Source organism: Emydura macquarii, unplaced genomic scaffold (assembly GCF_026122565.2).
Source record: "Emydura macquarii macquarii isolate MOO-44397 ecotype Brisbane River unplaced genomic scaffold, CSIRO-AGI_Emac_v2 contig_2768, whole genome shotgun sequence".
NCBI classification, from domain to species: Eukaryota; Metazoa; Chordata; order Testudines; family Chelidae; genus Emydura; species Emydura macquarii.
Window position 1 is genome coordinate 4209993 of NW_027132905.1, and position 11586 is coordinate 4221578.

Genomic DNA, 11586 nt, shown 5'->3' on the forward strand with positions numbered 1-11586 from the left:
GCCTGATCCCGAGCCCACTGGAAGCAATGGAAGTTTTGCCATCAGCTTCAATGGGAAGCTGGTTCTGGCCTATGCAAGTGTGAGCAGACTCCCCCCAGACACAAGACCAGGCTGCTTGTGACTCACACATACCCACACATATGCAAGTGTGAGCAGATTCCCCCCAGACCAGGCTGCTTGTGACTCACACGTATCCATTCCGGGACCTATGGCACAAAGATCCAGGAAAGAAAAGTCAAAAGGAAGCAAGAGGGGAGGGCTCCGACAGGTTACCATTCGTAGGACAGACCAGCGTCGACATTTGGATGCAGGCAAACTAACTGCTTCGCTCTGGAGATCTCCATTTGCAGGTTTTGCTAGTTTGGCTTCCTTGAAGGGCGGGAGACGTTTGAAGCCAAGTGATACTATGCTCTGGGCCCCCAACGCCTTGGCTTGTATTTGACTAAGGCCCTGGCTTGGGTTTTCCTAGAGTATTTTGTAATGCCGTGTGTCTGATCTTATTGGCAGCAGTCAGACCTTTGGCAAAAGCAAACAAGTTCCACAAAGGAGCCAGAGGCTATAGTAACTGTCAGCTAGTCACTTGGAAACGGCCTGGTTTTAAATGATGCGTTAAGGGGGGGGGGAAGCACCAAGGTAGAAAACAATCACAGTAGTTCTTCTACACAGTGAAGGTGGAGGGACGCCATGCCTGGGGCCAAGATTTCATGCATCCTAAGGGGTTAGCACCCTAATAACAGCAGTATAAACAGGCTAGAAAAGCCAGCCACTAACACGGTCATCACCAGCATCTCAGAACCCAACTAGAGGCAATAATCACCAACCTTCTGGCTTAAAGGCACTGGGGGAGCCTCATCCTCGCTGCTCGAGGAGTCGCTGCTCTCCGAGCTCTCTGCTGGCTTTGCGCTCCCAGCAGCCTTTCTGGTCGTTCTAGGCCCCGCATCGGCCTGGCTCGGCACAGCTGGTTTGGAGGGCTGCTTCCGCAGAGCTGGCATCGAGGCTTTTGCCAGAGCTGCCTTGCCACGCAGAGGAGTGGCTGGTGCATATTTCAATGGTGGCGTGATGGCCTGGGTAGTTTTTGCAGATGGGTTCATCTAGAGCCAAGAGACAAGGACAGTGTAAACATGAAAGTAATCCATGATGCAGGGTGGGGAAATGCGTCTCCTCAGGATAAAAAAATAAGGGATCAAGACGTAGACCTGGGAAGCAACTGTACAGTGCCAAGGCTGGAAAAGGGACGAATGCTAAGAGAAGATGAGTGACCAGCGTGGAAAGCAAGGCACCCTGGTCAGTCCTCCTGGCCACTGAGAGAAGTCTCCTGGGGCAAGGGAGCAGTGACTGAAATTCCTCATTAGCCTTCTGTGTAACTGGTCACAGCTGCACAGACAATGAGGGGAGAAAAGGCAGCCTGCAGCAAGAGACCGGGAATGCCTGTTTCACACTCACCACGGCACAGGAACCAATGGCTAAAAAGGACCAAAGCTCCCCTACCCAGACACAAAAGCAGCAGAAATCAGGTGTCACTAGAGTTTGCTTGTGCCGGATACCGCAGATTCAACACTCAGCTGTGAATCGCCATCTTTCCATGGGTCAGATATAAAACTCGGGGCGGGGGGTGTTGTAGAAGTTTCCTTTCTTGGGTGGAGCTGGGGGAGAAGGCCTGTGTTCGATTTTATTGAAAAGCACTGATGCAACTTTCACCTTTCGAAATCAACATGCTTAATTTCAACTGCTGGCTTGAAGTTTACAGTGGAAACAATCTGGAACCATTAAACTGCCCTGATGCGAGTGTGACCCTGCAGTGCACGGTGCGCCTTTGACAAGGTTCCCGTCCAAAGTCTCGCCAGGCCTTGGAACAGGGGTGAAGGCCAACGGGCTCGCACTGACCCACCTGAGCGGCTGACGGGGGCTCATCGTCACTGTCTGATGAGTCGCTGCTCTCAGAAGTGTCCTCTGCAGGAGTCGTCATCTTTGCAGCTCCTGATTGGCTCCGGGTTGGTGTCTCTGTTGTCGGTTTCCCCGGAACCAGGGTGGACGCTTTCCTTGGGGTCCTCTCAGCGGGCATTGGGGTGACTGGCGCACTTTTCACTGGTGTTGCGTTGACCCGTGCTGCTTTCCCAGCTGGTTTTGTCTAGAGTGGAGAGAAGAGAAGAACTGAAGAGGAATGTGGACATCTGTGCAGGAGTGGTGGTGGGAGGAAGCTGAAAGGAACAGTCAGGGTGCAAGGTACGCCGAGCCCAAGCCTTGACCAGGACGTGGGATTAGCTACCAGCAAGGCCGCCTCTCCTCTGCAGCATAACTCTGTGCCAGCCCCTTGGGCTGGGTGGCAACTGCAGACTCTGTAGCAGCTTAGTTCACGCTGCAGCTGGCGGTGTCTAATAAGCACTAGAGGCTCTGTTATTCATTGGACACTCTCTGGGGTTTCTGTATCCCACACTTCTGCATCGACTGCACCCTACAGCTCACAGCGGCTCAGGGTTTGTTCCTCCATCTGCTCCATCTTCAGTGAGGGAGTGAGACAGAGACTTTCCCTTTGGCGCTAGCAGAGGCTGGGGCCGCTGTCAGATGGGGTGGGGGTTGTTTCCTCCATGCTCTGGCTTCAGAGGAAACTGTTCCTAGCCGCCTTCTCCCCCCACTATCAATCTGGGGAAGGGTCCTCGCAAGGCAAAGCCCTGGGAGTTAGGGGATGTGTATGGGTGGTGGTGCTGGGGAAGGCTCAAAGCATTCAGAAGCATACCTGGAGCACTGCGGTTTTTAATTCCTCTTCAGATGAAGTCTCATCGCTTGAGTCCTCGCTGCTGCTCTCTGCTTTTCCAGTCGTTTGCTTTAGCGCTGAAACACCAGAGAGGAGAAATCAGCATCACCCGCCCTGCACGCTCGTCGAGTCCATGCAGACAGCTATAGTCATGCAACTTGGAGGCGATGGGAGTCAGACGGCACTGGGGAGAGGCTACAGCCATGTCGTGTGGGGGCAGGGCCGAGCAGGCGCCTACTGAGCATGTCAAACAATTTTTCCAGTCACATAATTAAAATTATCCCCCTCCCGCCCCCTTTGCCCTTAGGAGAACCTCCTTCAAGGAGGGCCAGTCACCCAGGCCCCTGCTCCTGCAGTGAGCACAGTACGGACACCCACCCACTTCGTTGCGGGATCAAGTCCCAAGCTTGGAGCATTTCTTTTCCCCCCCGAGTCATGCGCCAATGATAAGCAGAGAGTGTGTTTTTCTTACGTATTTCTCCTCCCCTCCCTTCTGCACCTCCAAAACGACTGAAGGGATTTCCCCTCAAGACATCAATAAAAATCGACTTCTGGGTTGAGCCCGAACATGGAAAGCATGAGAGGCTTCTCCAGAAAGCTCAGGACATTAGCAGTGTTCTGGTATCAGCCCAGGCCCTGACGTCTCACTGCTCCATTGTGCTGGTCACTGAACAAGACAGTTAACTGGAGCATTTGCGACCCAGCCATTTCTCTCTGTTACAGACCCGAGCAACAAGTCCCTTAACGTGGCCTGGTCTGGTTCACGATTGACAGTCCTTGTGTTTGGTGTTCCCTCTCTTGCCAGGTTTCTTTAGGAGCACTTTTGCTTTGATAGTTATCCGACAGGAGAGTTGACGCTAGGAGGCCTGCGGCATTACTAGGAAGGTAACTCAGACCTGCGACACTGCAGAGCCAGAACAGAGATGCACGTCTGACGAGCAGCACGACAGCTGTGCAATGCCTTAGGAAATGCCCCAGGGGCTTCTCACCTGATTTGGGAGCTGGGAGTTTTGCTGCTGGCATCTTCTCCCCTTCCTCACTCTCTGACGAATCGCTGCTTTCAGAGCTCTTGGCTGCCTTTGCAGTAGCTGCTGCTGCTTTGCTCTGTCTTACTTTGGCCTGAGTGGCTGCAGCAGATCCTGGCTTACCAGCACTGGCTTTCTTCTGTCCTGCTTTGGCCAGAGCCGAGGAAGTAGCTGGAACACTAGGTGAGAGCTTATTTGAGATGGCTTTGCTCTTTCCTGGTCTGGTCTGAGCTACCGCAGCAGCCTCGAGCTTCCCCAGCGTGGCATTAGTTTTGTTTTGGGCAGCATGCAAGGGAGAGTTGGCAGCTTTGCTACCCGCTGCAGCAGTTTTCACCTGGAGGAAACAACAAAAGAAGTCAGCGCCAAGGCGGCCTTTTGTCCTGTTGCTGGAACTGTGACGCTGTGAACTAGATTTTAGGAACCACCGCCCAGCAAACCCGCAAACGCATCGAACCATTAACACTTTCCAACACTGCTGCGAAGTCTTTGCGTTTAAACAGAGGCGCTCAGAGCCATGCTCATCTCTGGTGCACCGCCAGGGAACTCCAGGGACTCACACAAGCAATGGAGCCGGCCTTCAGACTGCACGTCTCAGGCTCCACGGCACCTGCAACCCGAGTTTTGCTGTGGTCGCTGCCCCAGTCAAGCAGAGGCGGCCTGGAGGAGGCTTTTGTTCTTCCCCCCTGAAGTGAGCACATAACTAATGGGTACAGGGACTAAGGAGGGAGATCAGTGCTCCTTTAACCTCCCTCTCCCCATCCGTGCCACACCTAAACAACGCTCAGGTCTCTGAACTCTCCGAAGTGAATGAAAAGCAAACACTTCCTATGTGAACAGGTTCGACTCCAGAGTCGGTTTCCCTTTGCAAAGCCATGCACACCGTTCCCTCAGGCCTGTCTACAGCAGAAGAGGATTGTCGGTATAGCTCCATTGGCAAACCCACCCAAAGCAGACGCTCTCGTTTGCCAGTAGAGCTTATACAGGCTCCCCAGATGAAATAAACAATAGCACCAAAAGCCCTTTTTTTGCTATTCTAACTGTGTTTAACTAGGGTTTGCGCCGGTACAGAACCGACAAACCCACCCCCCACACCCTTAGCTGGCATTGCTATCACCTTCTAACGCACTTCTGGCCTCAGGCCACTAGCAGCCTTGGAGGACGGGTCGCCTTACCTCTTTTATCTCCTTTCCAGCCACCGCCTCCTCTTCTGAAGAGGAGTCTTCATCCTCGCTGCTCTCTGCTTGCGCTGTGGAATTCGTGAGGGCGGGGGCGCCAGCTGCCACACGGAAAGGAAAGCCACAATATGCAGAGACTCAAAACACAAAGACTAGCTTTCCACCAAGTGGAGACGAAGGTAGCGCTAGCTACTGACGCACAGAGAATCCACTTCCCCTACCTCTCACCCGTCCTGCCTACGAGCAAAGAGTAGAGTTCTCTTCAGTTGAGAGAAATCCCCAGACGTTTGTGGCGGACGTGAAGCAGATATGCAGTAACGTTAGGGATGCTGCAGGAAGTGCTGCGTATTAATCTATGGCTATTGATATGTCACAGCAGGATTATTACAGAGGCCTCGTGTAGACTAGGAAAACCATGCTCTCCCCCACCCAAAGCAAGTTAGCTTAACTGGACTGAAAACGCCACTGAACATCAATGTAGACAGGATTATCCCACTTGCCAGGCTGAACTCCAGGGGCTGCCCAGGAAGATTTAACTCAATGACTTTAACCCATGCTAGATTTTTCTTGACTAGAGTTTTAGTCCTCAGACTGAGCTTGGTAACTCGACCTCACGTCACACCTTTAACCGCTAGTCCAGAGCGCCAGCCGGCAGGCCAGGGAGTCAGTGGAAGAGCTCCTCTTCTCCCCAAGACCTGGCTGAAGTCACATGGGTAAGGTTTAAAAAAAGATGGCCCCACCCACCCCCGGGGCTGGCCTATGGCAAGTCCTCCCCAGAGCCGGCTCCAGCCAATCGTGAGTTCTCAGTCTGTCCGCCCCAGCCTCCTCGGCGAAGGGGAAGCGTGGCTTCTCCCAGCAGCTGCACTGGCTCAAACTTTGCCATGGGGAAGAGCTGGAGAAAGGGAAAGCGGCGAACCAGAGAGAAATGGCAGTTTTGAAGCTGTCCCATCCCCCCATGGCCCCAGCTGCTCTTTACACAATGGCAGACTAACCTGGGCTTCTAATTTAGGGGTTGGATCAAAGCCCACCAGCATCAGCAAGTCAGATCAGACCTCAGAGTTCAAAGCGGCTGGTGGGCCACAAACTGCAGCTGGTGACCGAGGGGGCTGAAGGAGGTGCAAATTTTCCAGGAAATCAAACTAGAAACTTTTTTTTTTTTTTAACCCCAATTTAACAAATGTTCCAAACAGTGCAGAAGGGGGACTTGGAACCTTTCCTTAATTGTTCACTCTTCTGGGCTACTTTTCATGGCTGGAAGAGGTGTTAAATAGCATCCCCACCCAAACTGTAAAAAGGTTATTGGAAACTATTCATCACAGTACCTAGGTCTTTTCTAGCACTTGTCATCAGTAGAGCTCAAGGTGCTATATCAGGGAGGTCAGGATCATTATCCCTATTTAACAGATGGAGAAATGGAGGCACAGAGGCAAAAATAACTTGCTCAAGGTCACCCAGCAGGTCAGTGGAAGAGCTGATTTCCCTAAGTCTCAGTCTGGGGCTCTAACCACTAGGCCACACCGTAATGAGCTGTGCTATAAGAGCAGTGAGCCGCATATTATTACACTATTGGAGCATCAGCTGCCTGCTAGCCCTCTCTGCCGTCTGATTCATGTGGGCTGTTCTGGGCAGTGAAAAGCTCTTACCTGTCACAGCTTTTGTCTCCTCTTCTTCTTCCGAACTTTCAGAGCTACTCTCCGGATCGGGCACTCTGATCTTCTTTTCTGGAACGCCTCCCCCCACGTCGCTCGCCTTTCGTTTCTTGGCATTTGGGGGAGTTCTGTAGGACAGATTTCACCAGAACAGGGAGGAGGCGTTAATAAGAGAAACAGCCTTAAAGAGCAGAAACACTTAGCAATGCACCCAGCCTCGTTCCTCCAGGGTGTGCAGGCTCAGGTGCAAGAAGAACTGCCATTGCTCTGCAGTAACCTCAGGGGCTGACTTTGGAATGAAGTTAAGGTGATCTAAAGAGGATTTCCCATAATTAGAATGACCATATTTTCCCACAGGGAAAATGAGACACTACACAGTGCTGGCCATTAGTAGATGACAGAACAAGGAGCATTGGTCTCAAGTTGCAGTGGGGGAGGTCTAGGTTGGATATTAGGAAAACGTTTTTCACTAGGAGGGTGGTGAAGCACTGGAATGGGTTACCTAGGGAGGTGGTGGAATCTCCATCTTTAGAGGTTTTTAAGCTGCGGCTTGACAAAGCCCTGGTTGGGATGATTTAGTTGGGGTTGGTCCTGCTTTGAGCAGGGGGCTGGACTAGATACCTCCTGAGGTCCCTTCCAACTCTAATCTTCTGTGATTCTATAATCCTGCTCTCCTCCCTACAAGCCGCCCAGGGGCTAGTGCCGACCCTCGAACTGAGAAAGCCCAAGCCACTGGCCCTGCCCCCGCACGTTCCTCCGTGCCCTGGTAGGGGTTGCACCCCTCACTCTATTTGTCCCGTTTGCTAGAGTGGAACAGGACAAATGCCCAGTTTCGCAAAATAATTTGGGACAGGGCTTAAAAATGGGACCATCCCGGCCAAAACGGGACATATGGCCACCCTACCCCTAATCCTTCTTAGCCAAGCCCTGGAAGTGACACCTCACAGGAGTGTGAGGAGGAGAGATGGTTAGAAATGAATTCCATCTGTACAGGATCCAGTAGCCAGAGTCAGGACATTTGGCCCCAAGTATTTGGAAAAATCCTGTTCTTGCTCTAACAGTCAAATGATTAATAAGAAACTCTCATCCAGCACTTTTCCTCAGTGGATCTCAATGCTCAGTTGTACAGTATATGTACAATGTATGCTCATTATACAGTGATCCTAAGGTTTCACCGAAGTTTTATTTACGTGACATTCTGCCTGACACGCTGTTACCTTGCACTATCATGCACAAGCTCATCTGGCACGCTCATCGAACTCAGCTCCTGGGCACCTCCACATTCTCCCAATGAGCAAATTGAGCCCCGGGGAGAGAATGCTTTTTGCCATTTAAATGAAACCTCTCTGGCTGCTTAAGGAGAGCATTGAAAGACTCCAAAGAAAGTCCCAACCTGTTCTCCTTGGCCAGATGTATAAGGGCTACAGCGCAATGGATGCAGAGGAGTGTGCTGGGTGAGTATTAAGATGGGTCAAGAAGAGGAGGGGCATCATTTTGAAGGCCAAAAATTGAGAGATGTAAAGAAGTTCCTATTCTTGCAGCGACTTTATCTTATGGTGTTTTAGCTGAGCATGGTATTTGATAAATAAAATAGAATGAGAGGTCCCTGCCCCCACTAGTTTAGACTCTAGACCAGACGTAACAGCAAAGGAAGACAATAAACAAAGTGTGTGTTTGCAGCTGGGTGAGCGGGGGTGGTATTATAGGGTAACATTACAGGGGCATCTTTTAGCTCCTAGGATTTTTTTTTTTTTTAATTTAAAATAAACTGAAGCAATATAGTGGTGGTTGTATCAGTGTCCTGAATAATTTCTACCATTATATATTAAGACATTAAGGTAGTATCACAGAGAATAAAATCTCAGCCCCGCTGTTGCATCAGGTAGGTTTCTTGAATCAAGATGTAGCGTTTCTAACAATCACACAGGCCCATAAACATGAAAGAAAGGAGGTCAGAGAGATACACAGATGGACAGCAAGAGTGAGCAGAGGGCCAAAGATTTTCAGGATACATAGTATTTCAGTGTGGGATGCTTTAGATACAATGAAACCTATAAACTATGCTCTGGGGTTATTAGTGCAGTTTGGTTCATCCGTTAAAAACGCTCTCTAATATGGCATTTATCCCGCAAACGACTCAGTGCAGGCTGACTCTTGTAGGACGGGGGCCTAGCTAACCGATTTTTCTGATGCCTTTGATGGTTATTGCATGCCAGATTTTTCCACGTGTGTTATCTGGAGCATCACCCTTCCCTGGGTTAAAACACAGCGGACAGCACGTGGAGAGTGTGCAGATACCAAACACATCATTTCGTTCCTTTGTAACAAGAAGGCCCCAAAACTGCAAACATGCACACGCGTGGGTTGTTCACACGACTGGTCCCTCATGAAATCCTTCACAAAGTCAATGGGAAGGGTGAAAATCACTGGTGAAACATCCTAACTGGTGCCCCAGCATTCAGATACCTCAAAAACTGAACAGGTGAGAATTGTATCCGGCTCTTTCAGGTAATAAAAGTAAGGCCTTCCCCTCGAGCTGAGAAATTTCAGCCCACATAGGCGGTTTGGTGCCTCAGGAAAGCGTCAGAGGAGACACGTTCATCCTCACTACGTTACCCTCTTGACGCCAGTGAGACTCTTTCTCCATTGGCCCGTTCCAGTGAACAAGCCAGGCCGCAGCAATCACACCTGGCTACCGCGTGAGGAGAGCGAGAAACGGCGTCCGCGCCGCTTCCGACCCCATCCCCTCTCCGACTTACTTCTGCCAGTGGGTGAAGATGTCCTCGAGAGAGGTCAGCTGCGGAGAAAACGCCTTCTGCGGGAGAAGGGGAGAGGAGGTGAGAATGGGCACCGCGTTCAGCCCGAAGAACCCCCCTGGAATCACAGCCCCCCGTTCCCCGCTCCAGCACGCAGGGTGCCATGGGGCACGAGCCGGGACTTTTAAACCCAGCCTGCCTGGCCCCTCCAGCCTCGCCCCACGTGCTGCCCCCCTGGGCTCAGGCCCGCCTTTCCCTGGGGCAGCCTGGCCCCGGCCCCACGTGCGCGGCGCTGCAGGCCGAGTGAGCTGGCCACTAGCTCGGGGGGGGGATCCCCTGGAGCGGAGCCGGCCCCCCACGTGGGGGGAAGGGGGGCGCTGCCTGCAGGCCGGCTCTGTTACCTGGCCCAGCTGCAGCTGCAGCTCCCGCGCTGCCTTGGCGTAGCCGGCGCGGAGCAGGTGCTGGTGGATGAGGGCCAGCAGCTCCCGCTGGCCCTGGCCTGCCGCTGCCATGCTGCTCCCGCCCCGCCTAGGGCCGCTGGAGCGACGGGCCGGCGGCCGGGCGGCTCCTGCAGCGGGTCTGTGGCGGCGGCGGCGGCAGCAGGGGCGCAGGGAGCCGCAGGCCCCCTCGGCTGGCACCCGCGGCCGCCCCTCCGGTGCCCGTGGACCATGCACTGCACACACGCCTGGCCTGGCTTCCTCTTCCCTGGGCGGGCACGCACGGCCCCGGGCTGCTGGGAAGTGTAGTTTTCCGGGCAGCACGTGCTGCTGACGCCGCCTAAGGTGTCTAGTGCAGAGCCCGGCTCGTGCAGGCAGCTCGCTGCACCGGGCGGGGGGCTCGGGACCCTCCTCGGGATGTGGAAGGGGCGAGGAGAGGTCAGGCCCGGGCGGGGAGGGTGCATTTGCATTTGCAATTGTATTTATATTTGCATTTGCATTTGCAATTGTATTTGTATTTGCAATTGCAATGGATTTGCACTGGGGGAGAGGTGGCTTGTTTGCCCGCCCAGAGTCGTCCTGGCGCGGGTGGCAGGGATTGATGGTTACAAGCCGGGCTTGTTTTGAAACGCTCACAGGCGCTCAGCGCTGGGCTGACTGCTTTCACACCGGCCCTGGCTCGCTCACTCTGTCCCAGCGAATGCAACAGGGCAGGCAGGTGGCCAGGGGGAATTGGGCTTTGCGGAGTGGAGTTTCCCCCTCCGTCTTTTCCAGGGTTTCTCAGTGGAGCGGGAGACCGTAAAGAAGGGCAGGAGGAGGCCTTTAAAAAAAGCAACAGGTCCGGGGGCATTTGTTGTTGTTTGGTGGCTGTTAGTATTCATCATCATTAAGAACCATTTACATGTCTGCAAAGAATTCCAGAAGGCCTGCAAACCACAGGCCCTGCATCCTGCCCTTTGCAATCAGCGGAAGTGACGTCAAAGAATCAGGCCTTATCTCTCAGCCATTTCTAAGTCAAGGGAAGACCTTTGGACTGGGAGATCTTTCTGGAGGGAGAGAGTTGACAAATAGTGGCTACTTGCCTAAACAATTTTTAAAAGAAGGTTATTTCCTCCTCAATAGGGACAGACACAGTATGCACACATTTTGGCCACTGGCATGAGATCGTCTTTTTAATGAAAAGTGCTACAGAGGAGAGTTAACAGAGACTTCAGGCAGGCCAGGACCTCCCTTTTAAAGTATGGCCATCACCGTGCAGTACCAAAAAATCATGAATCAGGCTCCAAAAATCATGTGATTCCCTTAAAAATCATAAGATTTTAAAATCATAATAATAATAATAATACCATTTTGGAATTCTTTTAACTTGCCTCTTGGCTTTTTATGGCCTTCACGGTGTTTGTGGGTCAGATAGGAACACTTTTCTCTGCAAACGGTTTTTCTCTAGAAATGTGTTTGAACAAAAAGGAAAGCTGAGATTCTGACATAAATCCTGTGACTCCAGGAATTTAAGAAAGCCACCAGATTTCATGAGGCGCTAAAACCCATGCACAGCTGCACGGGACTCAGTGTAACAACCTCAGAATAGTCCGAATCTCACAGCCACGTTGACTGATTCAGTGCCGAGTGGGCATTCGGCTGCTTTGGGGAGCCGCTCATGTACATTTGTGCTTCCATTTTGTTTGCTTAGGAACCAATCCTGGGGCACAAAGTCGCTGAGTGAGTGGGACGGGGTGGACAGCCCAGTAACCACACAAAACAAACCCCTTCCTTCACAGTGCTGATACTTTCC

At 52.2% G+C, this 11586-nt stretch overlaps 1 protein-coding gene across 6 annotated transcripts in view; it reads right to left on the reverse strand.

Annotated features, from left to right (window-relative positions):
* Window positions 1-10222, reverse strand: part of TCOF1 (treacle ribosome biogenesis factor 1) — a 28608-nt gene extending 18386 nt beyond the window's left edge. For 3 of the 6 annotated variants that reach the window (XM_067566973.1, XM_067566976.1, XM_067566972.1), the window contains exons 1-8: window positions 9759-10209; window positions 9361-9416; window positions 6596-6729; window positions 4950-5053; window positions 3742-4111; window positions 2735-2829; window positions 1889-2128; window positions 822-1091 (exon numbers count right to left, since the gene is read on the reverse strand). In XM_067566973.1, coding sequence (XP_067423074.1) covers window positions 822-1091; window positions 1889-2128; window positions 2735-2829; window positions 3742-4111; window positions 4950-5053; window positions 6596-6729; window positions 9361-9416; window positions 9759-9869 — 1380 coding nt within the window. In that variant the 5' untranslated portion in view covers window positions 9870-10209. Of the gene's footprint in view, window positions 1-821; window positions 1092-1888; window positions 2129-2734; window positions 2830-3741; window positions 4112-4949; window positions 5054-6595; window positions 6730-9360; window positions 9417-9758 lie in introns of all 6 variants that reach the window. The other 3 variants (XM_067566978.1, XM_067566977.1, XM_067566974.1) reach the window with 2 other exon arrangements.
* Between the last annotated feature and the right edge of the window lie 1364 nt (window positions 10223-11586).